The 25,183-nt window shown below is 53.5% G+C and overlaps 10 protein-coding genes and 1 non-coding gene across 11 annotated transcripts in view; 4 read left to right on the top strand and 7 right to left on the bottom strand.

Moving 5' to 3' along the window:
* Positions 1–423, bottom strand: part of ASPACDRAFT_81866 (putative gamma-cysteine synthetase regulatory subunit) — a 2,291-nt gene extending 1,868 nt beyond the window's left edge. Inside the window, exon 1 of the mRNA XM_020205971.1 lies at positions 358–423. Within this exon, the coding sequence (XP_020051722.1) occupies positions 358–380 (23 nt within the window). The 5' untranslated portion in view covers positions 381–423. The remainder of the gene's footprint in view (positions 1–357) is intronic.
* Positions 424–648: 225 nt separating this feature from the next.
* Positions 649–2,232, bottom strand: ASPACDRAFT_1876081 (aldo/keto reductase). Its single transcript, XM_020198076.1, has 6 exons — positions 1,892–2,232; positions 1,826–1,836; positions 1,710–1,767; positions 1,462–1,643; positions 978–1,347; positions 649–903 (listed from the first exon to the last, which is right to left on the bottom strand). The coding sequence occupies exons 1-6, from the start codon at positions 1,964–1,966 to the stop codon at positions 751–753; spliced, it is 849 nt and encodes a 282-aa protein (XP_020051723.1). The 5' UTR covers positions 1,967–2,232; the 3' UTR covers positions 649–750.
* A 2,980-nt stretch (positions 2,233–5,212) lies between these two features.
* On the bottom strand, positions 5,213–7,864 carry ASPACDRAFT_36298 (uncharacterized protein; the record flags this gene model as incomplete). The annotated part of the gene is made up of 5 exons (XM_020200198.1): positions 5,213–5,638; positions 5,695–5,895; positions 6,372–7,325; positions 7,428–7,508; positions 7,574–7,864. The coding sequence occupies 5 exons, from the start codon at positions 7,862–7,864 to the stop codon at positions 5,213–5,215; spliced, it is 1,953 nt and encodes a 650-aa protein (XP_020051724.1).
* A 1,768-nt stretch (positions 7,865–9,632) lies between these two features.
* Positions 9,633–11,716, bottom strand: ASPACDRAFT_81870 (IscS subfamily cysteine desulfurase). The gene is made up of 2 exons (XM_020205972.1): positions 10,530–11,716; positions 9,633–10,283 (listed from the first exon to the last, which is right to left on the bottom strand). The coding sequence occupies exons 1-2, from the start codon at positions 11,634–11,636 to the stop codon at positions 9,861–9,863; spliced, it is 1,530 nt and encodes a 509-aa protein (XP_020051725.1). The 5' UTR covers positions 11,637–11,716; the 3' UTR covers positions 9,633–9,860.
* Positions 11,717–12,561: 845 nt separating this feature from the next.
* Positions 12,562–14,563, top strand: ASPACDRAFT_81875 (amphiphysin). Its single transcript, XM_020205973.1, has 3 exons — positions 12,562–13,086; positions 13,183–14,202; positions 14,271–14,563. Exons 1-3 carry the CDS (start codon positions 12,903–12,905, stop codon positions 14,291–14,293), a joined length of 1,227 nt encoding a protein of 408 aa, XP_020051726.1. The 5' UTR covers positions 12,562–12,902; the 3' UTR covers positions 14,294–14,563.
* Positions 14,564–15,605: 1,042 nt separating this feature from the next.
* On the bottom strand, positions 15,606–15,719 carry ASPACDRAFT_t300. Its single transcript has one exon. It is a non-coding gene; the product is annotated as a tRNA-Leu (tRNA).
* A 102-nt stretch (positions 15,720–15,821) lies between these two features.
* Positions 15,822–17,480, bottom strand: ASPACDRAFT_1907593 (DUF3712 domain-containing protein; the record flags this gene model as incomplete). The annotated part of the gene is made up of 4 exons (XM_020198848.1): positions 15,822–16,481; positions 16,568–16,692; positions 16,759–17,180; positions 17,245–17,480. The coding sequence occupies 4 exons, from the start codon at positions 17,478–17,480 to the stop codon at positions 16,086–16,088; spliced, it is 1,179 nt and encodes a 392-aa protein (XP_020051727.1). The 3' UTR covers positions 15,822–16,085.
* A 529-nt stretch (positions 17,481–18,009) lies between these two features.
* On the top strand, positions 18,010–19,083 carry ASPACDRAFT_47742 (oxygenase MpaB family protein; the record flags this gene model as incomplete). The annotated part of the gene is made up of 1 exon (XM_020202002.1): positions 18,010–19,083. One exon carries the CDS (start codon positions 18,010–18,012, stop codon positions 19,081–19,083), a length of 1,074 nt encoding a protein of 357 aa, XP_020051728.1.
* A 417-nt stretch (positions 19,084–19,500) lies between these two features.
* ASPACDRAFT_1891649 (uncharacterized protein) lies at positions 19,501–20,157 on the bottom strand (the record flags this gene model as incomplete). Its single annotated transcript, XM_020198634.1, has 2 exons — positions 19,639–20,157; positions 19,501–19,551 (listed from the first exon to the last, which is right to left on the bottom strand). Exons 1-2 carry the CDS (start codon positions 20,104–20,106, stop codon positions 19,501–19,503), a joined length of 519 nt encoding a protein of 172 aa, XP_020051729.1. The 5' UTR covers positions 20,107–20,157.
* A 1,368-nt stretch (positions 20,158–21,525) lies between these two features.
* ASPACDRAFT_1860071 (uncharacterized protein) lies at positions 21,526–22,274 on the top strand. Its single transcript, XM_020197727.1, has 2 exons — positions 21,526–21,684; positions 21,747–22,274. The coding sequence occupies exons 1-2, from the start codon at positions 21,599–21,601 to the stop codon at positions 22,228–22,230; spliced, it is 570 nt and encodes a 189-aa protein (XP_020051730.1). The 5' UTR covers positions 21,526–21,598; the 3' UTR covers positions 22,231–22,274.
* Positions 22,275–23,732: 1,458 nt separating this feature from the next.
* ASPACDRAFT_47745 (uncharacterized protein) lies at positions 23,733–24,372 on the top strand (the record flags this gene model as incomplete). Its single annotated transcript, XM_020202003.1, has 2 exons — positions 23,733–23,867; positions 23,935–24,372. 2 exons carry the CDS (start codon positions 23,733–23,735, stop codon positions 24,370–24,372), a joined length of 573 nt encoding a protein of 190 aa, XP_020051731.1.
* Positions 24,373–25,183: the final 811 nt, after the last annotated feature.

Here is a 25,183-nt window from a genome sequence, read left to right on the forward strand (position 1 = left end):
TTCGTCCACGATGCGTAGCGCGGTGTTCCCTGCTCTGTTTTCGCTGTCGTTGTCGCCGTCGTCGTGGCCCCGTCGCTGCGCTGTTGCTGCGCGGCTTGGAAGTTGGCACGTAGGGAGTTGATCAGTTCGACATTGGACTTTTCGGTCAGTTGACGGATGATGGGATGGCCGCCTAGCATCAGATTTCTGGAAGTGTGTTAGTTTAATTGGCTTGGTGAACTGGGTATTTTTTTTTTTTTTTTTTTCGTTGTCTTTTTTCCCCGAGCGATCGCCAGGATCAAGGCCGGGATCAAAGCCGGGATGGAGGTGGAATTAGGAGAAGAGAGTGCCGGGATTCCCACTGGGGTCGCCACTTACGAGGTGGAGAGGATTAGTTTCATGGTGATTGATCTCTGAGCACCCTGCAATATGTGCAGGGCAGGGATTCGGATGCAGGGGGGGGTGGGAGTCAGAGGGGAATGAGGACTTGGAAGGATTGGAGAAATGCGAAGAGGATGGAGGAAAGATAACGGACGAATGTGGATGAATTGCTAAGCAGCCAAACCCCGCGCCGCGGGGTCAAATTCTGGACGGCGGCCCTCCTTCCGATCGGCGATTTCGACTCGGCCCGCCCGCTCATTTACTTTTACATATCCTCATTTACTCTCTTGTTTGTCCAGTACATCATTGTCCATTACATCAATGACGGTAACAATCTCAGTCTTGTCTCTCATTGTCTCTAGACTATTCTTCTGCCAGGTACACAGCTGCCTAATCATAATCCACCGTCGGATCCCAGTCCGTGGGCGAGTAGACCCCCGTTTGCAATGCCTTCATATCCTCCTCCGACAGCTCGAAATCGAACACCTCCGCATTCTCCTTGATCCGACTGGGTGTCACCGATTTGGGAAGGGGGACAAAGCCCTACAGATATTGTGTTAGAACTAACTTGAGCGGGATACGTGGCAAATATAGAAGAGACTCGTTCCACGACCTACCCTCTGCAAACCCCACCGGATCATGATCTGCGCCGGCGACTTGCCATGCTTCTGGCCCAATTCCTTGAGTACTCGCTCGCCCATCCTCGTCCCGTGCGCTAGAGGCGAATAGGCTTGGACGACGATGTCGCGCTTCTGGAGCCACGCGGCGATCTCGGGGCGGTCACACCAGGGATGCAACTCGTACTGGCCGACGTCGATCTGCCCGCCGCCACCATTCTTGATGTACTCCTCCAGCTCGTCCAGATGGTGGACCCCGTAGTTGGACACTCCGATGGATTTCGTCTTGCCCGCTTGCTGGGCTTCCACCAGCGCTCGCCAGGAGCCCAGGCGGTCTTCTTTGCCGCCGTAAGGGGCGTGAATAAGGATGCTTGTCGTCGTTGTTAGTTTTCTTTTTGTTGTTGTTGTTCTCTTTTTCCACTGCAGTGTCTCGCAATACCAGCGAGACTTGATCGAGGAAGATGGTGGTGTAGGGACAACTCACAGGTCAAAGTACTCCTGCTCCGCTTCGCGGAGACTGGAGTCGATAGCCTTCTTGGTGCGAGTGTAGCCCATCTTCTCCGGGGGGATCTTGGTCGTGAAGAAGATCTCCGACCGGTCGAGGCCGGAGTTTGCGATGGCGCGGCCGCAGGCTTTCTCGTTACGGTACATGATTGCCGAGTCCACCTGTGAGGATGCGTGTTAAATTGAGCTCTTGGGCGCGAGAAGGATGGAGAAAAGAGGCATGCATACATGACGGTAGCCGATTTTGAGAGCTTCAAGGGTGGCCTTTTCCGTTTGGGATTGGGGGCTTTGGCAGGGTGAGCCACTGCAGCATTTGCATGCAAGCGAAGCAGGTATTGACTTACATCATGTAGACCTGTCTGCATTTAGTAATGTTGTGGTGGTGATCGAGGGGGCGGGCGAAGACTTACTCCATATCCTAGGACGGGAATCTCGTGGCCGGAGTTCAGGCGGTAGGTTGAGCGTAGACCTTTGAGGGCTGCCATTGTCGACGAAGGAGGCAGTGGATCTGAGCGGTTAGTGAGTGGGAAAAGGCACTGCGAGGAGGGGAAGTTACTGATCTATATACGAGCAAACTGAGGGAGAAGAGGGGAGCGGAGGCGTGATGATCTCATACTGCTGCTGTGGGTCGGCTGATTCACTCCTCCGATGGTTCTCTCTTATCATGATCATTGCTTTTGTTGTATGGATATTCTTAGTAAAACCACTTCTAGAAATAAGTCAATCGGTTCTCTCATGAGTGGCTTGATTGCGATGCACTACTTTTGGCCAGTACATCATGAACGCTCTCATAACGGAAATCAACCCCGCCTCTCATGATGCTGCCGTCGATGCTGTATTGGCACCAACAGAGCACAATGGCTAGAACTATGAACTAAATTGAGTCCTGGTCTTATTTACGGGCTAGGCATACCAGTGAGTCTTATCCTCTTGCTATTCTGCCACATACAAACAGTTGCAGACACAAATTGCTAACTCTTAGTGCGCGCCCATTTTTGCGTGCTATACCCAACGCAGAAAGCTGGAGATGCATGTTAGTCGCAACTTTGCACATGTAATAAGGCTTAATAGCCCTTCTTTACCCCGCATCTTATCTACTGGTCATTGAGGCAACTGCTAGGAAACAAGCACGGCATTTGATTATTGCTAGTTCCTGCACAACGATTGTTCTAGTCTGCTGTCGCTGAGTCCTCACTTGGACAGGTTCCTGTTCAACATTCCTCTGCATAATCGAAGGTTGAACTTCGCAGATGAAGAAGGTAGGATGCTGCACTGACTTCGATCTACTCTGACTTCGATCTACTCTGACTTCGATCTACTCTGACTGACATATAATCCGATAGGCAGATACATATCTCCATGCAAGAATATAAGACAGGCTCGCTTTGCGCTTCTGATAGCCTGCCTGAAGACCTTTATAGACAAGTTCTCCAGAAGGCTACCCGGAGTGCCTCGAAGCTACAGTACTTGGGTGTATGCTGCTTGCTTCTTCCATGACGGAAAAGCCGCGTAGCGGATTACATGGCCTTCTCTCTTGAAAGCGGTGTTGGAAGCTTGCGCTCTGTGCAAAATTAGTTATACAAACGGATCCAAAAGACTCGCGACCACCTCAAGAGTTGAAATCCGTCATGGATTACTAAGTGATTGATCTACTGGTTCCTTGTGGGGTTGGCCTTGAAAACTTGTCTTCTGAGACCAGGCTGCTCTTCACCAGCCTGCTTCCTCTTCCATCTCTGTTGAGCAGCCCCGGAGAGTCGCTTTCGCCAACGTTTCCTAGCAAAAGATGTAAGGTACTCGAGGCAGGACTCACGGTCATTGCTGTATGCCTGGGTGACGAAGTCCGGCAGCCGCTCAATGTTGGCCTGTACGCAGAAGCGGAAGTCGTCATCACCAGGAACAAAGTTCATTGCTGCCTTCAAGCCCAGTGTATTCTCTAATGCTTTGTCAGTTCGGGCTTTCACCTTCTTCCAGCCGCCCTCGTCTCCGCCGGGATGTATTTTGCATTGTACCGTCTTGTGAACGAACATGATGGCACGGCAATTTCGCTGACAAATTCCAATCAGTCTCAAAAGACATAGGCCTTGTAGGTATTTCTGCATCTGTGCTAGGTCACTGACGTGTAACGAGCGGTACTGATATCTCGTAGGGACACACTTTCCAGAATAAGCGTCGTCGATTGTCCAGCGCGAGCTTGCTCATATTGCAAGTGGGAGACTGAGGTGCAACGTCAACTACATCATTTCGACAAATCACAGTCTTTCGATGAATATCGAAGTCTTCTGGAAAGCATGACCATAGTACTATCAATCTTGTCTCAAGAGCCACGCGTGACCAGTGCTTCAGACCCTGTTCTATGGCACACAGACTTACATCTGGGGAACATTTTTGTTTCTCCTAATGAGCCCAGTGTCATTGAAGGGATTATCGATTGGCAATCGTCTCAGATCTGTCCTTTGCTCATACAAGCTCGATTCCCCGAGTTTCTTAGACCACCGAAGGACTACACTTTCGGTCCCGTCGTACCCGGCTTACCGGATGGATTCGACGATCTTAGTCCCGAGCAAAAGGAACAGGCTATGAACAACAAGAAGTTGGCTTCGGCGTCGAAATACTACGAGATGTCTAGCTTTGCACTTAACCAGCGTGCTCACAATGCTATCAAACTCGACTCTAGGTTATGGCAGCCCTTCACCTACTGCTAGCTATTCTCCTATGGTAGTTTGGTGCCCCTGCGCCATTGTTTGATTCGTCTATCTCAGGACTGGTCCTTACTGGAGCTCCCAGGCAGCTGTCCCTTCCAGATATCAGAGAACGAACGTCGAAGGCATGATGAACAGAAGTTGCAGTATGAGGATAGGCGTTATTTGTGTGATTTCGTGAAGAACCAGCTTCTCACCGATGATGCCGGCTGGGTTCCACATGACTGCTGGGAAGCGACAGCAAAGGCAAACAGGGAGCTGTACGATTTGTATATTGAAACAATGAGCGAAGAGGTCACACCTGCGGTAGCTGCGAAGAACTGGCCTTTTCCACCACCGGCATCCCCAGCCTATTAGACTACAGGGGTAGTCATTTCGCACGTAGGAAGAAATGACATGGGAACACGTAAGTCCGCGCCTGCTGTCGACGGCGATGAACGTGTTCTGGCTTGCATGTAATATCGTGAAGCTGCAAACTTGATTGCTCTGCTGTTGTGATCTCGGTGTCTCAGCGTCATTATGGTCTCCCCTCAATCCCTTCTCCTCAACCAGGTTCTAAACTTCCCCCGCAGATCGGAATATAACTAGCTGGAGTCCCCGCATACTGCGTCTATAGCTGCATAAGCGCAACACAGACAGTATACTGTCCTGTACATACTAGTAAAAGTACACACCGGTGTTCCACGTTAAACTCACATGCATAATGCAAGTCAAACTTGACATGTACATACGTAGTACATGCATAGACTAAGCTACTCATGCACCTCATCCACATATACTAGTAGACTAAGACGTCCCGGGGGAGAACCCCCGGACCCCCCTTCTTTTCAGCTTCCTGGCCCAGCTCAACCTAAATGCTAGTAGACTAAGACTTTCCGGGGAGGACACCCGGACCCCCTTCCTTGATACTCCCCAGACACCTCCTCTACATCATGAAAAACAGCCATAGATAAAAAAGCATAAATTACCATAAAGCTACAGAGGTATCATAACTCATAACCCCTCCCCCAGAGAAATCCCCCAGAGAAGCGCTCAGGCGCGGCGCTCAATATCCGCCTCCGCGCCGCGCTGCCGCACCTTGCCGGTGTCGTGCACCTCCTTGGCGCGCTGCTCCTGCGCCTCGTCGCCCGTGACAGCGGCCGCGACCTTGCCGACGCCGCCCTCGACACGGCCCTTGACGCCCTCGCCCCAGTCCTTCAGCTGGCCCTCCGCCTCCTGCTGCTTGCCCGCCGCGTTCTGCTCCTGCCCGGCCCGGCGCAGCGACTCGTTGCCCACCAGGTTGCCCAGCGACTCCTTGGCCGCCCCCACCGTCTGGTCCCAGCTGCCGTCCGTGCGCTTGGGGTGGTCCGTCGCCGTCGCCCCCGTCGACGGGTCCGCCGTCACGGGTCCCAGCTTCGCCGTTGTGTGGCTCGCTTCGTTCTCTGCCTTGCCTTGCTGGTGGGTTGCTTCGCCTTGGTTCTGGTTTTTCTCGGTTAGTATTTCTCGATTTTGAGAAAAGGGGAGGGGGAATGTACCTGAGTAGAGGCGTCGCCGGTCAGGGAGCCGATGGCGCGCTGGGCGGCGCCGGTGGCCTGGTCGAGGTACGACTTGAGAGTAGAGGAGTTTTCGTTGGACATCTTGGTTGGTTTGATATTGTGTTCGTGGAATGAAGTAGAAGTAGGTGTTCTGCTTGGAATGTGGAAGTAATAGTGGTAGCTTGTGGTTTGTTTGTGTTGCTATTGTTGTTGATAAAGACACAAGAGAAGGTGGTGGTGATGTTTTTATAAGGCTTCATCTGGGGTAAAACCACCCCCCTCCATGACGTCACCTCTCCAAGCCACCCCTTTTCCCCCCTCCTCCATCGACGTCATTCCCCAGGAACCTCTGAACCACTGACATCGGAAATGTACATCCATGACGTGTGACAATCAGGAATTACATGGTCGAAGTTGGAAAAAAAGGCTTGTTTGTTGCTCATTCTGGGTCGACCGGATCTATACAGGTGTACATACTGAGGGGAATGCCAATTTGTGGTTCCCCCACACCACCTTCACTCTCATGAGATACAGTAAAATGAAATCAATCGCTCAATGCTTGCTAAGACGGTAGAAAGAAAGAAAATAGATAAAGGCACACCAAGCAAGAAAAACCCCTACCAATGACATATCCCTCCCTCACTATCATCCGCCGCCCACGTCCCCGACAAGCCCACCACCTGAAGATTCCCGTCGTGGTTTTCCCCCACCTTGCTCAGCGCCGCAAAACTGGATTCCGACGGCCCGTTGCTCAGCAGGCGCCGCGCCCACGCGTCAATGGCTGGCTCGCCCGTCTCGTCCCGCGCCTGTTTCAGGAACGGAATCAACGCGGTGCCCCCCGTGCCCCGCAGCTTCTTCGGGTCCGCCTTGTCCCCGTAGCGGGCGGTCGCCAGATTCGTCGGCTGCGCCATCTGCTGCTGGGGCGGTCGCTTGGGGCTGGTAGCGCGCCGGCCCGGTCGGGCGTCGCGCGACTGAATGATGATGTACCGCGATACGATCTGGATGTGCTTGTCGCGCATCACCCGCAGCATCGACAGGCACGCATCGTACGCAATGCACAGCGCCTTGTCCGAGCGGCGCGCCTCCACGTACTCCCGGAGGTTGGCGACCGCGCTCACATGCTCCAGAAACCGGCGATGGGCCGCGGGCATATACGAGCGCATCTCCTGGATGAACCCGTGGCGGGGCGCCCCGATCACCCCCTCCTTCTGCTCGTCACCGGCGGTACCACCAGGACGAGTGGTCTCGCCCGTAGGACGGTGCTCGATCCCCAGGGCGATGTCAAAGAACTGGATCAGCGAGCTCTGCGCGTTGCTGCCCCCACCATACTGCCGGTACTCTGCTTCACCACGGCCAGTGTCGTACAGCAGTCCGTGGGGGAGCCCGGCGTCCGCCATATTCTTGCTACCCGCCAGGTAGGGCCGGATGCGGTGGTAGAACACATACGGATCGCAGTGCTCATACATGCGCTCCAGCAGAGAGCCCACCTCGTCAATCACCTCGGCCAGTCCTTGCAGACACTCGGTCACGACGAGGCTGTTGCCAGCCCGGGCGGCCGCGATGGCCTGTAGCACCAGCGGAATGGACGGTGCCCCACGAGCCTCGATCGCCACCGACACCAGGTAGAACCACTTCTCGTCGTAGGAGCCCGTGAAGGTGTTGATGCTGTCCAGGTTACGCAGGTCATCCACCGGTTCGTCGGGGAAGATTGGCTTGTAATTCCACAGGCACACACCCGCATAGGTTGCGACTGGCGGCAGGCCCAGGTGATCACACACGTCGAACAGCGGCACCGTCAATTGGGGAGGGATTTTCTGGAGACCCACCACCATCGTTAGCTCAGGATGTATCACTTCGTAGGGGTCCCCGTGTCACCAACCTCGGCGGGCCTGCTTCCGCCCCAGACATAACCATGTAGCATGAACACCAGTACCACGTACGCCCTCCTCCACTCGCTGTCGTCCTGCAGGTATGAAACAGATAGCATAGGCATATGATCCACCGCCTCTCGGATCCGTCGGCTGATCAGGAGGGCCTGGATGTTGGACACAATCCACTCCCATCGAGCGTAGTATGGGTCGGGAAGCACGTCAATGGGGGGCTCGGGTGGCAGGAACCCATGGTCTGGCGAGATGCCGTAGTCTGCCAGAGCTGGAATTGGGGGAAGCATGATGATACTGCAGTAGTGCCAAGAAGAGCACCTGAAAAGGGATTAAGGTAAATGAGAAGGAGGACCACAGCAGCCAGACAAACGGTTTATTTTATTCGAAGCTGCTGCTGCTCACGTGCAATGTCTCGTCAGGCTCAAGGACCAGCAAAGCAGAGCTGGCAGTCGTGTATCTGGAACCTGATGTACGAAAGGAGAAGAAGCTCCGGAATGGCTGTGCGAGTGCCAGTGCAAATGTTCGCAGGGCGAACGTCGTGTGACAACCGAGTTGGTCGAGTCCAGGCCAGATTCGAATGAATCAGGGATCAACCGCGGAGAGTCGGTCTGACTGGTGTCAGAATATGTTGTATGAGAGCCAGGAAGTGGCAAGGCAAAAAAAGAAGAGGCAAGAAAACAAATTCTGTGTCTATTCTACCATGACCCGGGGTGAAAAGCAGGGAAAGAAAACAAGCATGGAAGACGGTTTGAGATTCGGAGTTTCTTAGAATATAAATCTCGGTTGCCACGGAAGGCCACGGAGGGTGTGGAGGGGGGAGGAGAATAAGTTTACCAGGAACGAAGACAGGACACGCCTGGTCAAACCAAGTCAGCCAAATAGAGAAAGGCAATGTGCCGGAAAGTTAAATGGCAGCAAACTGTGACCTTCATCCAGAGACCGAATAACCGGGGGGAGTTGAGGGGTGAATTAATCAGCGTGAAAATCCGGACAAAGACCGGCGATGAGCTGATTTCCAGCGGGAATTAAGCCGTGCGAACACGAGACAGGGGTAGTCATCATTTCATCCTGCTTGTTTTGAGTTGAGGTGAACATAGGGAAGGTCAACTAATCCGTGGATGGCGAGACAGACGGCCAGAGTCAAGTGGGCCGGACCAGGAGGGACGGCTTCGACTTATAGAGAGGGAGGTTTGCCTGTCGAAGATCGATGGAGGTGGTAGTCATAGTCATGGTTGTGGTTTAGACTTGAAGCAGGGCGATGGCGGGGGGAGTGGAACTGGTTTGCAAGATTATATAGAGATGAGAATCTTTTCATCAATAGACCGATTCACATTGTTGATACTGGCGGATGAGATATAGTTCCCATGGGGAGAGCTGGCGGATGAAGCATGGAGTAAGTATGAAGCACCAACGGTGGCGTTGGGTGTGAGCGAAAGGGGTGTCCACCGGGGGAGAACTAGTCTGAGTGCTAGAGAATGAACCGGAGGGCGGCAAAGAGGGGGACGAGTGCGAGATCGGGCGGTTAAGCGAGTCTTGGGGCGTGTTCGCTCCCACCCACGCCACCCCATTCCGGTCTGCGGTGAGGGACCGTCTGACTCTGAGGGACCTTACCTTATTGTACCGAGTACCGAACTTTTTAACTTACCCATCTTGATGCGATACTATGCGATTCAATACCCCGACCTCGGGGCCACCTCGGGGCCAATCTCTCAGCATCACTGAGTAATTACATAGTATTATTCATTCCTCCGGATTCAAGCATGCTTATCTCCTGGTACTCTTGAACTGTCTGTCTCCTGCAGTCCACCTAAGCAGAAAAATCTCCTATCTTGCACTACATCACCAATCTCCCTGTTGGTAGTTGCTCTCCGCTGCAGCCTGCCCACGTGCCTCAACGCTGGAGCCGCATAACGACTATCACTTTGCAGTACACTAGAATCATGACGATCAATAAACTAAACATGTCACTCGGCTGATTCTTATGCTGCCATCCCGAATGCCTATTAAATTAACCGAGATTACCATGATACACTCCGCTTACACCAACTACACCTACAACCCGAACCAGCCAACACATCTCAATCAGTCATTAAGATCCATTCTTTATACAATCTCACTCAGATCATCCCAGGCCTATAATGTTACACGCTATCCGAACGCCGTACCACCGCTGATATCGTGGATAAGAAAAAGCAAACAACCCAGTGAACATGTCTGCGCCTGCTGCCCGACCGACCACATTCCAGTCATTCTGAGACGCGAAAGTGAAAAGAAAGAAAGGGTTTAGTGCTGGCTCCACTCAATGGTGCTCAGATCAATGCCCTCCTGCACCATCTCCCACAACGGGCTCAGCTCACGAAGGAAGGTAACCCGGTCCTGTACGGCCTTAAGCACGTAGTCAATCTCGCTGTCCGTCGTGAAACGGCCAATACCAAAGCGGATACTGCTGTGTGCACTCTCGTCGCTGCTACCAAGCGCCCGCAGGACGTAGCTGGGCTCCAACGAGGCAGAAGTGCAAGCACTACCGGACGACAGGGCAATGTCCTTCAACGCCATCAAAAGGGACTCGCCCTCGATGTAGGCAAAGGAGATGTTAACACAGCCCGGGTAGTGACGGGTAGCATCTCCATTGAGAGTGGTGTGCTCCATGCCAAGAAGTGCGTCGCTCAACCGCTTCGAGAGACGGGAGATGTGCTTCGAGTCGTACTATACAGTCATGATGGTCAGCAAAACGTCTCTCACGCAAGGTTGGATCGGCACCAATCAGTGGCAGGCAACTCGGCTCATCACCCCTGCTATGTACATCATAGAGCCGCGGGAACATGCAAACGCACGTAGCTACCCCCGCGGTCACTCAGATGGTGATACATTTAAAGCGTATAATCATAGCCAACACGCCACAGGAAGACACTCAGGCGACGCGAGACACGGCAAAAGAAATATAGAACGTACCTCCATATCCTGTGCCGCAATGCGACTGGCCTCACCAAAACCGACGATCAAATGAGGAGCAAGAGTACCACTGCGCAAGCCTCTCTCCTGACCACCACCGGTGATCAGAGGCTCGAGACGAACCCTAGGCCTGCGGCGGACGTAGCACGCTCCGATACCCTTGGGGCCGTAAATCTTGTGGCCGGAGATGGACATCAAGTCGATGTTGAGCTTGTTCACGTCCAGGGGAATCTTGCCGACCGCCTGAGCGGCATCGGTGTGGAAAAAGATCTTCTTAGAACGGCAAAGCTTGCCAATCTCCTCCAATGGCTGGATGACACCAATCTCGTTGTTGACAGCCATGATACTGACAAGGGCAGTGTCCGGGCGGATGGCGGCTTCGAGATCCTCCATGCGGATCAAACCGTTGTTCTGCACGGGCAGGTATGTCACCTCAAACCCCTCATCCTGGAGGTGGCGACAGCTGTCCAAAACACATTTGTGCTCGGTCTGGGTGGTGATGATGTGCTTCTTCTTTCCGGAGCGACCGAAGAACCGAGCGACACCCTTGATGCTCATGTTGTTACTCTCGGTGGCACCGCTGGTGAAGATGATCTCCTTGGGATCGGCTCCGATAAGCTTCGCTACGTGTTCACGAGCTTGCTCGACAGCTTTCTCTGATTCCCAACCGTAGGCGTGGGTTCTCGAGTGGGGGTTGCCGTAGATGCCAGTCAGGTAGGGCAGCATCGCATCAAGCACGCGGGGATCGGTCGGGGTTGTCGCCTGCATGTCAAGATATACGGGTCGCGTTCCTTGATCCATGATCGTAGCCTGCTTCAAGATGCCCGCGGTCGGGCTCATCGCGGCGTCTCCGGAGACGCTGGAGCTAGGTAGCTCCACGCGTCCGGGCTCGACGCCGGTCTGGTTGGCAAAAGCCTTCTGCTCCTGCTTGATAGCGGTATCGATCGTGACCTGGGCATTTCCAGCCTTGGTCTCGGTGACATAGGATCTCCGAGCCACAATGCCACCGGTGGCGAGCGCCCGTCTGGGCAGGAAGGAGTTCAGGGAGCCATGCTGGAAGCGACGCGCATAGGCTCGGGATGCCTGTCTCAAGGCAGTAGGGGTCATGCTGGACATAATGCAGTTAACTCTGCGACTGTACCATGAAAGGCTGGATGGACAGTGAGATGAAACAGATGCAGAATGACAGCAGCAGAGGGGGGCGGGTGAGTTCGCTGGGTGAGGAAAAAGTTTGGATCCGGTTATATCATTAGTTGCCGAGCCCGCTAGCCCCGATCGGATTTGTCAGATACTCCGGGCATTTCCCGTTTGAGCGGCGGTCTCGGTGTTTCGAGAGCCAGCCCAGGGGCATTGCGAGGTCGGAGAAAGGATGATTAGATACGGAGAACTATTCGTAGGGCTAGTGGAGAGGAGGGGCTGGAGGTGCATATCACTCCGATCACGTAGAATCCTCCAGTTCGGAGGCTGACCGGGGATGGTCCGATTGTTCAATAAGGAGTCCGGGGCAACGAGAGGCGATATGAGTACTGTACATACTTTACACAAATGTGAGCCTAAGGCATCAAGCCCCAGGCATACCATGCTTTTGTCTTAATGGGATAAGAATGGCAAGGGGGGGATGACGAACAATCAACAAAGCATCTTCGACCCCGGATTAAGCAGATGGTTTCCGTGCTGGCGGTTCCCCAGTTTCAAGGAGTACTGTACCTCATACCTCATACATAATCCAAGCACAGGCCCAAGGTCACGCACCTGTCGCAGACAGAAACGGGCAGAAGATGAGAGATATTCTGGTGCCTAATGACATCCATGGGGGCATAGGCTGAGGGAGTGAGTGACCGAGACCCGGATTTGCGTTCGGCCCTACGCTTCGATCGCTTTGCCACAACCAGCTGCGATCGACCTACCCCAGGGTCTGCGCTACAGTAAGTACATGGATTGTTGCCTTGAAGATGAGCGAGAATTTTAATATAAGGTTGGCTCAGCTGGGATTGCAGTCAATCTGCTGGATATGATCACACTACTCAAGTCTCCCTTGAATCTCCATTCTTTCCTTGAGTTTCCGAACGCGCTGTCCTCAGCCACAGTTATGTCATAGCTCAGCCACGGTGCCCAGCCCGAGAGAAGCGCAGTCTAACCGTCACCGGCTCTCGAATTACCTTAAGTTACTTAGTCTAACTAGTGACGGTGCTGAACAAAAGGAACTCCTCCCCCCACTTCTTCCCTTTTCCACCACTCTGCTCTCCTGAAGACTCTCCGACCGTGTTAATTCCCTTGTTTACCATCTCAGTCCAGTATTGAACGACCTCCACCCCTCCATTCTATCCAAACCGGCTCCTTCCGCGGGGTTGCGCTACCTGCGGCAAATCAGAGATGAGTTTGAAAGGCTTTCAGAAGAGCATTGTTCGCGCACCGCAGCAGTTCAAGGCCCGGTTCAACATTGGTGAAAACACCAAGGACCCGGTCTATCAGGATGCGGAGCGCCGATTTCAGGAACTCGAGAAGGAAACAAAAAAGCTCCACGATGAGTCGAAGAAGTATTTCGACGCCATCAATGGTATGACCGCATTTCTCAATTTTCGGCTCCATCCCACTCCCGTCCCCTTTCCCCCTCTCCCTACCCCTCACCGTCAGTTGCTGACCGACTTGGCAGGCATGCTGAACCATCAAATCGGCTTTTCCAAGGCGATGACGGAATTATACAAACCTATCTCCGGCCGTGCATCAGACCCCAGTACCTACACTATTGAGGGCAACCCGGAAGGAATCAGGGCGTGTGAGGAATACGAGGCAATCGTGCGCGACCTGCAGGAGTCCCTCGTCCCCGAGCTGGAGATGATTGAGACCCGCGTCATCAGTCCTGCGGAACAATTATTGGAAGTGATCAAGGTCATTCGCAAGGTGGCTGTGAAGCGGGACCACAAGAAATTGGACTACGATCGCCACAACAACTCGCTCAAAAAATTACAGGACAAGAAGGACAAGTCGCTCAAGGATGAGAAGGCTCTCTACAAGGCCGAAAACGACGTGGAGCAGGCCACGCAGGAATACAACTACTATAACGACCTGCTCAAGGAGGAGCTACCCAAACTCTTTGCGCTCGAAGCCGAGTTCATCCGCCCGCTCTTCCAATCTTTCTACTACATGCAACTGAACGTCTTCTACACCCTCCACGAACGAATGCAGAGTATCAACATCGGCTACTTCAACCTGCAGCTGGACATCGAGGAGGCATTCGAGGCGAAGCGCGGTGACGTCAAGGAGCAGGCGGAGGCGCTCACGATTGTGCACTTCAAGGCCACGGGAGGACGCCGGCCAGGATCAAAGTTTGGACCCAAGGACAAGCTGTCCCAGGAGAACAAGGGTGGCTATCCGTCTCGACACAAGGACCCCGATGTGGTCGAGAACCCGCCACCCCCATACACTGCGGGCGCAGCCGGCAGCAGTTACACGGCTGCGGCCAAGAGCAAGCCCGCCCCGCCGCCCCCCAAGCCCAAGCCCGCCCAGTTTAGCGCGCCCGTCGAGACTGTCACCGCACTCTACGATTACGAGGCGCAGGCGCACGGGGACCTCAGCTTTTCTGCAGGCGAGGTCATCGAGATTATCCACCGAACCGACAATCAGAACGAATGGTGGACCGGACGTGTCAGCGGCAGGGAGGGACAATTTCCAGGTAAGATACAATCCGCCGGCCAAACTCAAATCCGCTTCAAAGCAAGCAATCACTAACAGTCTTCTCAGCAAACTACGTCCAACTCAACTAGCATAACTATATAATATTTCTGCGAATCATCACATTTGCCCAAGGCTTTTTACTTTGGACTATCTGGAGTTTGAGGGAGCCACCATTGCTGTATCACCTTGAGCTGAAGTCGGACATTGTGGGTCGTTTGCCTTCGATGCCTTCCACTTCTTTTTCTTCTTCCTTTTCGTTTTCTTTTATCTTGCTTATTTTTGCTATAGAGCATTTTGCATGATAATGACCGTTCGCTGTATATACTTGTGAATCTCACGATCTGAGGATCAACCTTGCCATCAACTTCTACGAATTGGTCAGCTTTCAGAGAGGTGGTACTCGCTCGTATTGACAGATCCATGTTATAGTTAGAGCCGTGTAGTCAGCAGAGCCTGCGGACTAGTGCGCCGCGACCAACATTCCGCAACAGTTCTTGATAAGTCGGACTTTGGCGGCTTCCAAGGAAAAGTGTCAACGACGCCTTCCAGCCCCAGCATGGTCCCCCAGGGCCCCTGACCGGGATACATACGCTTACGTTTGTAGGGATTTCCCGTGACTACCTACCCACCCCCTGACCCGTGTCTGTGTCCGCAACTCCGTTATCTCCTCTTTTGTCTCCGCGGCCAATCGACATTCGGGTTCAGTGCGGATTTATCATCTCGAGACGACGGTGATCCAACCCAGCCTTTTCGTGAAGATGCAAACGTATGACCTCTCGTGTCCAACGTGCTTTACTTGCGGCATTTGAGGGGACCCGGGGAACGCTCGGGGCGTTTTCTCTGACGAGGTGAGGGATTAATTTCAGGGAATGGGGGGCTATTGGACTGGAGTACTGGGTATGATGGGCTTGCCTTGAACAGGAGCGTATAACTTTTCAAGGACAGCACAATGCGTTCTGCTATGGGGATGCTCTGGGGTGTTGCTTGGTTCTGGGTATGTGGACATGGGCCTGGATCATACTCGGTGGACATCGTCACCATCAGGTTTAGGTCTGGGTGCTCTGATTTGAGGATATGACGAACTTTCGGGTGTCTTCTGGACCACTTCTGGAGGGTCGACGGTCTGGTAGCTACTGTACGTGTAACATCTCTGTGCCTGGATTTTGGTGACTACTGCACTGCAGAAATCGAAGAGTGCATGATGCATGGCATAACTACCGACCACACGTTGGGGGCAATTTGATTCATACGTGCTCGGCTAGCCTGCCGGGGTTACCTGCATGAAATCAGCTCGAGCTGTACTGACCGTTCATTGTGTAGTTGAAGTCCCTCCCTCCCGAAGGAGCCACTCCTTATCGCCGGCCACCGGCCAACCACGGAAAAACAAAAACAAAAAGGTAATGACAAGAGTGGGATTCGAACCCACGCCATCAAACGATGATCAGGAAGCTTTGTAGAAGCTGTGTGCTAAGGTGACCTTAACCTGACGCCTTGGACCAACTCGGCCATCTTGCCTGTTTGATGGAATGGGCCTGAAGCTATGGCTTGATGTTTTAACAAAAGCGGAGCAGCCGACGACAGTAAGATTTAGACAGAGCAGGGACTTCGGGGGTAACCCTTCGTGACTCGATGCCCTTTTAATCCCTATAGACAAAAGACGTGCTGGAAAGGGGAGGTGAATATAGTACTAGCAATCGCGTTAAATGAAGATATATAGTACCTTCCACAAGTCCCGCTTGTGTATTCGGGTTCAAAGGCGTAGGGTGCGGAACGAAGTATATATCCACAACGCAGCTGGTAAACCCAACTCATCGACACATACAACTCCCCATGGCATTAGCACCGTCGTCCCAGGTCTGCCGCCCCCATCTCCCCTCCAACTCATTTACTCCGCACATACGCCGGCACAGTCGTCAAATTCAACCCCGCCAGAAGATTCGTCCCGTTCCGCACCAACACCCCGCGCAGGGTATTCTCCACCAGCTTCCCGAGAGGCACCTGCGCTGTCATGGTCAGGTTCCGCATGACCTCGGTGTAGTACGGCACCTGCACGCCCTCGTAGGTGACGTCCGTGCCGACGGTCGTCAGATCCAGGTATCCGCGCTTGATCGCCGCGCGCTGGTCCCGGAGCACCCGGCCCAGATTGGTGATCACCTTGCCCACGTCGAACACCCCGCGCACCGGGGTGGAGTGGTTGCCTGGCGTGAGGGTGAGGTTGTCCAGGGTGACGTTGCCTACCAGGAGGGTGTTGCTGTAGAGGTTTAGGGTCGTTGTTCCCTGTTCGCTCGGTGAGGGGGGTATGGGTTAGTTGGCTGTGGTGGGGGTTTCAGGATGGCAGGGGAAAAGGGGGGGGGGAAACGCACAATCTCTAAAGTCATGGCGGATGGGTTGGGAAGGGTTGCGTTGGCGAGGAGGTTTGTTCCGTCGTCGTCGGCGCGGAGGAGGAGTTGCGGGTCCGAGATGGAGAAGCCCTCGAAGGAGTTGAGGGCTATATTACCCCGGTCATGGGTCATTAGTTTGTCACTTCCCACCGCATGCCATAGGGGCCACATACTGGTTTGGTGGATGTCCTTGTCCATGGTGACGTGGGACTTCAACTTGCCGATGTACGCGGTCGTTGAGCCCCTGACTGAGAGAAGGGCGTGGGACTCAAACACCACGCTGCGGACGTACTCGGTCCACTCGGTCACATTCAACGGGGTGAGGGTGCTGTTGGTTGCGAGGGTGGTGTTGCCGTAGATGCGGGCCGATGGGAGGTAGGCTTTGCCCCAGGTGTTGTTTTCGGGTCGGTCGCGGTTGAAGAGGTTCATGGTGATGGGGTCGATGCGCACGGGGATCTTGAGAGGGAGGTTGAGGGCTGAGTCGATCCGGAGCATCATCGAGTCTGGGCGTGGTTGGAGCACGTCGGCGTGGACGAGCACCAGCGTGGACCCGTCTACCACTCGCTGTGCGATGGCAGGGAGGATGACAAGGAAGCTGTTGTTGAAAGAGTCAGCTGGTGCGTTTTTTTTGCCAAGGACATAATCGGGGAACTCCGTACAAGATAGGCAGAAAGATGGCGAGAAAGATAATGCTTCCAAAGACATAACAGCACCAGAATCTTCCCCAATGGCGACGCATTCGCTGTGCCCGCGTTCGCTTGCCCGACTCGAGCGAAATGCTCCTTGTCTTTTCAAGGTGCTCGTTATCGACCCCCTCCGAGGGCAAGGGCCCCCGATGAGTGCCCAAGGCGTATTTGGCATCATCGGAGTCGAGATTGGAAGGATTTGTGGCCATGGCCAGGCCCGTGACTGGAAGATGCTGGTGGATGAAAAGCACCTCACCTGGTTCCTTGCTAGATAGCTAAGCCAATGCACTAAGTATTATTGCCGTGAAGAGCCAAATATGGAGGTCGCACAGATGGCTCCGGTGCTACACTTAGTATAATTGCATGGACCCTGACCTTGTCGATCAGCCGGAGATACTGTGCAACCCATTGGGGACCGAGGGGCTTGGTACCCAGGCGGATGGTGGGTGGGAAAGACGATCAGTCCCCATATTTGGCATCCTGAACGGATTAGGGCAACGCTCACTTTTGCGACGAAACGGGGATCTACTGGGTGACAACTTTGGGGGAGTTCATCAAAGATGCAACTGCAATTTAATCGTTCTAACAACGGCTCTTGAAATTAATCAATGTTCTTCAATGAAACACCAGTTTCGCCACTCCACACCGCAGTGCACGCTAACTTATACCCAACATCGCATTTAGTCCTACGGCCAAAGCGCCAAGCTAGTTAGCCCTCACTCGATCTCCATATCAATCATGTATCGCGTCTTCCCGGAAGATACTCCCCTCCCACCGAGTCCGCCTCCACTCCGAAGGCCCAGCACAGCAACCACCATCAACATGAACGAGAAAAGCATTTCCGAGCACATCTTCGCTGTTCCCTCAACAGCAAGCAGCAGCAGCAGTGGCACCGCCATCACCAATTCCCCTAGTCCCACAACCATAAGAGACATCACGGACATAACCACCCACCTACACAACCTCTCCAACCTCGAGATCCTCCCCCAGATCCTCCGCGAGGGGATCCTCTTCGCCGGCGGCGGCGCCGCCCTCCTCCTCCAAGCCGCCTACCCAGGCATCAACTCCGCCTTCGCAACCCCCGAAAACGAACCCAGCCACAGCCACAGGCTCGCTCACAACCTCACCCAAACCCTGCAAACCACCCTCCAGCAAATCGCGCTCCTCGTCTTCGGCACGTCCCACGAGAAAGCAACCCTGCTCGCGCAACTCCACCCTCCCACCACTGGTGGCATCTCATCCCCGACCCTCAAAACCCCATCCCCAAGAATAACCCGCCCGCAAGCCCTCCTCTGGCTAACGGCCACCCTCTACACAACGGCCACAGACCTCTACCAACGCACCTACGGCCCCATCGACTACCGCACCGCCGAACGCGCCTACACGGAGTTCACGCTGGTGCTGCAGGCCCTCACCCTCGGGGAGCTGTGGCCCGCGACCCGCCAGGAGTTCTGGGAGTACTGGGACGGGCAGATGACGCGGTTGGCGGTGACGGCGGAGTCGCATCGGGTGGCGCGGGAGGTCCTGCACCAGAGGCCCCTCGTGGCAGACCTGTTTCCGCGGTGGATGGCGGGGGTGATGAAGCCCGTGTTCCGCGGGGTGACGATCGAGTTGCTCCCGCCGCGGGTGCGGGTGGCATACGGGTTGAGGTCGTCGGCGGGGTCGAGGGGGTGGTATCGCGGGCTGATGGCGGGGTTTGGGGGCGCGGTGTATCCTGCGTTGCCGGGGTGGGTGCGGGGGTATCCTTTGAGGGTCTGTTTGGAGGAGTGGAGGGGCGAGAGGGAGGGGGGTGGGGTTGTGTATTCTTCTTAAGGATAGGGAAGGGGAGGAGCTCTGTGAATGAGATACTTCGAGCTTATTAAGAATGAACGGCGCTCCAGGAGTATTGATGGGGGTCAAGTTAGCTGTGCGGATGTCTTCTGGATTGAACATGCTTGCCCTGGAGTTCAGTTGGGATATGAATATACCTATAAGGATTTTGGTAGGCCTCTTTTAAGACTACCCAACTTATCGTCTTCATTTAGCAGTAGCGTAATTCATCACGAGAACCCGTGCACTTAGTGGACTCATCAAGACCAGGTAGTGTTTCGCCTCGCTTATTTTCCTCCGTAATGCCTCCAATTCCCGAAGAATAAAACCACAAGATCCATACACGTTATATACTATAGTTAGACCAGCTATCTATACCAATCCCTTCCTCCCCCCCCTCTTTGTCCCCGCAAAACCAGATCACGAACTCCCAATCAACGCATTCATAATCTTCCCTACATCCGAAACCAGCTATACCACCCAAGTTAGCCCAGCCCTATCCCATCTACCCATCCAACAACCTGATCCCAGCTAGGGACAGAGGGGGAACAAACTCACCGGATTCGCCATGTCAATCAGCTGCGTCGTCTCGTTCACGAACCCCGGCGTCAGCAGGCGGTCCGCATTGTCGAGGATGCGCTGCAGCTTGTCGATGTTGGGCCCGGACAGCAGCCGCTGCAGGTTCTGCGGCGTCTCGCCGCCGAGCAGCACCGCGCCGCCGCTGACGATCGTCTCGAGCTTGTCGACCGTCTCCGGGCTGAGGAGCTCGGTCGCGCCTTGGAAGATGGTGGGGAGCTCGGAGAGGAGGCCGCTGGATGCGGGGGCGCGCGGGGCGATGGGGTTGGGGTTTGGGGTGAGTGGTTCGGTTGTTGTGGTGGTCGTGGTTGCGAGGGCGAAGGGGGTGAAGAGGAGGGCGAGGAGGTAGGTTTTTAGGGGCATCGTGGCGCGTGTGCGGGTGCGGGTGCGGCTAGGTTTGGGGTTGTGGGAGGTAGAGGGGGTGGTAGTGGTGGTGGTTCGTTTGGGCATTTTGGGTGGATTATGAGTTTTATGTGAGGAGGAAGTGATGGTATATTTGGGAGTGTAGAAGGGGAGATGGATTACTTTGTACAGGGGGTAAAAGGGTTTATAGATCTAAATAGATCTAAGGTTGAGAGGAGGGTGGTCCCTGGGTTGAGGGGTGATCGTTGCAAAGTCTATACCATGAATGGGGTGGTGGATTCAAAACAATCGTGTTTCATGTTGGAGCTTAATGCACTGGGCATTCCGAGGCTGATGGATATAATGTATCCATGTGAATTGACTATTCGCAGGGCATGCGAACCAGACTTGGGTATTGTGGGCCTTCTCAGGGACAATTGCTCTGTGCTTGGTCCCCCGCACGCTGAGGCTACCAACCCGGCCGATCACACAAGGACATCTGGCGAACCGGGAATCAGGGTGGTCGTGAAGAAAGATCAGAAATTGCGGTGCTACGGACTACATTCCCTTGGACGTATCTCAAGATAACCAGCCACTGCACCTCTGCTACAACCAGGGTCATTCTGACGGTGAATGTGTTTCGTCCTTCGGAGAATGGCTCAATGAGGTAGTTCGCGGTTCGACTGCGACCCTTGCATGGTGGGAGGAAGACACGACTGGGAGCAAGGTGGGAAATGCCCGTTTTTGAGTCTTCGGTTTGAGGTTGGTGGGTGTTTCAGGTTGAATTGATTCTGAGGAATTGCTTATCCGGGCCTAGTGGGATCGACGCTCAGGGCGAAGTTTAATTAAATTAAGGTATGGCAGCCGATGACCGGCTTCTGGCCCACTCGAGTTTGTCGAGTACTGCCTGTGATTCCTAGTGCTGTGGAAATTCGACATCAATACAATGTATACTTTGAAGTTCGTACAAAAAGTGCCTCAATTGGTCGCGTTTTGGCTCTCGGCATGTTTCTCATAGTATAGCGTAGCCCTGGATCAGGTAATTATAGAATTGACTGGAAGCCTAGAATCTGATTTTCTCTTCAAGTCATGCAGACATTAATGCACGGTCTAGGCCCCATAGTCATATACCAGTGATGCACCACCACAGATGAAGTAGTAGGAACGAGCCTGTTCCACACCAAGATAAAGTTGGAAACCGGCATGAACTCCTGCTCACTACACCTCAAACCCGGTTCAAGATGATCGAATCGCGGTCACTATTCGCAATCATGCTGTACATACTCGTGGGTTGGTTCGAGCACATGGCCGCCATATTCTCCTGGAGAACTCGACCCGAAACTCTATCTACAGTACAGGATCAACAAGCTCAAAAATGGGTCTGGCTAGGCAGAACATGCTCCTAGTTTGAATTTTCCCATGATTCCATGAATGACAGACCAGCTCATTGAATCTCCATCAGTCTGGTACAGTTTCCGGTGCGATACTAAAAGCACTGACGATCGGAGATATAGCAACACTTCCCTGCTCCCGTGTCAACAAAGCCCACCACCCTCTTCAACCCAGCCAAATCCACACATACAGAGTGCACAGCACTACAATGAAATTCCATCTCAGCCCCGTTTTGCTTCTCGCAGCACCCGCCTTCTGCGCCCCCGAGCCCACCCCAACTGAGTCGATATCACTGTACCTGCCCTCTCCCGCTTCTATGCAACCACGATCTATGTACAGAATGCTGATTCAGATAGAGCACCCTCCAAAACCATCCGCACCCCCATCGCAGACCCCAACCTCAACCTCAACCTCAACCTGAATCTCAATCTCAAGCGCTCCCTCGCAACCATCGCCCCGCCTCCCCGCTCGATAATCACCCAGATCCCGCCCAGCGCCCTCGCCGAACTGCTCATCCCCTCGCGCCGCAGCGCGCTAGCCAGCGATTTCAGCAAGGGCGCCACGCCGGCGTGGTACGGGGCGCTTCCGACGGAGGTGAAGCGGTATATCTCCTATGTCAAAGAGGAGATTGCCAAAGATGAGAAAGAGAATGGGTCTGGGTCGGTGGTGGCTGGAGAGGAGGTGGTGCGGGAGCTGGAGGTGAAGAAAGGCGAGGATAGGGTCGCGTCGGGGACGAAGACTAGTGGTGGCGAGGCTGGGTTGAAGGGGCGCGTGGGGGAGTCGGTGGGCTTGATGGTTGTAGTGTTGTTCGGGTTGGGGGTTTGGGGCGGTCGGGTCTAGGGGGTGGTTTTGCTTGGATGTCGGGATATTGTGGGTGCTTGGCTGGATTGTGATCTTGTACTTCGGATTGTCTTTGTGGAGAGGGAAGATTGTCGAAAGGTTGTGGGTGTACTCGCGAGAATCTGGGTCGAGTCGGTGTTTGAATATTGCTTTAGATAATCAATCTGCGTTGACTCACATGCAGTGTTAATTTGACCAAGGGGAATAGGAAGACCTGATTGCTGAATGGCAAGCTGTTCAATCTAAATCTTGGTCGCTGTGCTGTTCATCCTTGGGAATATTCCAGATTTGAGGGCAGGGATCTAGAAATATTTCTCGAGATGATCTCTTCATGACAGAGTACTCAAGAATTGGGCTTGAAATCTCTATTTGTCCACCCTTGCCTAGATAGAAGATCAGAAGGCGGTTCGGCATTGATGCCAGACAAAAATTCGTATGCGGACTTGCCTGGCATACTCGGCGAAAGTGCTTCATAGTCATCTTCCATTTCTTCCCATCTTTCACAAGGAGAATGTCGATAGTGCCATCGCTGTTTTTATCGCCGCGTATATGGGTGTGGCCATGTAAATATCTGAGGCAACACAGATGCATGTGCTGGGGATGTGTCCGTCCACGAGAATATCCGAAGGTAAGCAAGATGACTTTACAATAGGAAGAGTGCCGTATGCCTGGTCAAGCCCTGAAGATCCGCAGAGGACAAGACCATCAGTAGCTTTGCAATGGTACAGAAAATTGGTGTACTCCCAGTTTTTATCACAGGCCAGCCAGAGCGGGCCACCTCGAAATCCTTCGTGTTCAAAATCTGGCCGTTTAAACAGTCCTCCACTCCAGACCATCCTCGCGGATCACTTCGCATAAATGGGAGCTTGTGTTCGTAGAAGTCTGCTCGTAAAGAACAAGCACACCAGGCCAGAGTCACCATGGCCAGAGCAACTAGCAGCAAGTCCGGAGGACGGATGTATCTTGATTCCTAGATTCTCTAGTGTCCCATGCTGCCATGAGCTTGCATGTAGTATGGAATTCCGGCGCGATGGTCATGGTAGAGTCAACGAGCACCCGTTCTCAGCAGCATAAAAGAGATGAACAACCCAGCTGTTCGAGCCCAACACATGTGAGCCTTCCACATCTTCGTCTTCTTGATCTTGCTCCTCCGACTCTTCACCGCGTGCAGTAATGCGATTTCATCGTGTGCGAGAGTCTGCAACCCTCCAAAGTACCCAGGTAAAGGAGAGCCCCAATGAAGAATCTCCTTCAGCGAATTCACCCAAGAGATAGCCAGTGAAGTTCATCCTCTCCCCGTAGAGCTGGATCTAGCTACTTCACTCCACATACCAGAAGACTCCCATCTTGTTGAAGGTTTCAACTCAAAAGACGAACTTTAACTTATCATAGGGCCACTGGATCGGACTTCGACCACTCCCTCTCTTCTTGTCCACTCCCCAGGCCTTACATTATTTTGCAGGCAAGTAGCGATCGACTATCGAACCTAGATATTATTCACAATGGATCCGGGTTCTTCGCTGGATTACAATACCCGCCACGGTATCTGCAGCTTGATATTCCCCATGCTAATATTGACTCTTACTTCATCGTCCACGAGCACTTTCCGCCTCAGCCCCGGCATAATTTCGACATTCGTTTGTTTGGACTCGAGCAGGAGCAACGAATAACAAAGGAAATTCTGACTCGGTGCATCGACAACAGTCCAGACTCTGGTTTACTCTCCGGACCCTCAGGGTGCTTCAGGTCCGCGATGGGTCGACTTTGCAGGTGGTGCTGGTGAAAGTAGTGAACGATCACCTTGCCAACATGCTGGTAGTCGCTAAGTTCTATAATTCGCTGTACTACAACCACCGGAAATCTGGAGTCGATCCGTTCCGCTGCGTCGAGGAGGAATATACCCGGGAGACGGCGATTTACCAACACCTGCATAAGCATGGTCTGAGTGACTATATTTCTCAGTTCTGCGGACTCTATTCGCTTGACACGCCCGTTCCCAACAGAGGCATGCGCCAAGTGCTTCTGATCCTCGTGGACTTCATGTCGGGGTTCCAGATGGACCGTCTTCGTCCCGGCCGACTTGCCGTGGAGACCCGGCAACACATCATGGAGCAGATCGTCAGAGCCGGGTACAGATTCTAAGCCATCGGCCTGCGGCACAAAGGCCTTTGCAGGCGTATTATCATGGTCGAGGGAGTCAGGAATCATGACCCAACCTGTCGACTGTACATCACTATAACTGACTTAGGGCAAGCGTATATCGGTCGCGCCACTCAGGAATCTCGCTGGTCGCATGAGGACCGCCTCCTCCCTATTTAGATCACTCCTATCATCTGCTGGTCTTGCGGTTGCGTGTCAAAGAAGAACGATTTCATAAAGTGGTGTGAGTGGGACTGGAAGGACTGGCTGTGCAAGACATTCGCCAAGGACGACCAGCAACCCTACCACTCCACAGATGGCCAGAAGGGCCCCCGACGATTTTCGTGGGGATAAATGGTTCGGCGACATATTTGGTGCTCAGTATCAGTCGTGAGCTTACTTGCCTGCTCCCCAATTCTTGAGCCATATAGTGTCGATGCTGGATGGTGCTACTTATCTTATTGTTATTTGGAAACGCCTTTGATGTCGGAGATAGACCTACCTTCTTCAACCTTCACCTTGTCCTCTCCTTTTTCACCTTGCCCTCTCTTTCACTATTTACACGGTAGTGGTGCATAGCTTTCATTGGTCCCCTACCGCCCAATCCATTTTGTTTTTCTGCCTTGCTACCTTTTTGAAAAATGCTGACAAGCACTTGGACTCCATCCATAGCTCATATAGACACTAACTAATTTCAGAACCACGTTTATCCTCGCGCCTCCCTCAGACAGTTTGAAATTTGCTAGAAGAGTCAATGTATCTGCACTTCCAATCACACACCATGAAATGAGAAGACGGGGCTCTGAGTACAGCG

This window comes from Aspergillus aculeatus (genome assembly GCF_001890905.1).
Source record: "Aspergillus aculeatus ATCC 16872 unplaced genomic scaffold ASPACscaffold_20, whole genome shotgun sequence".
NCBI lineage: Eukaryota > Fungi > Ascomycota > Eurotiomycetes > Eurotiales > Aspergillaceae > Aspergillus > Aspergillus aculeatus.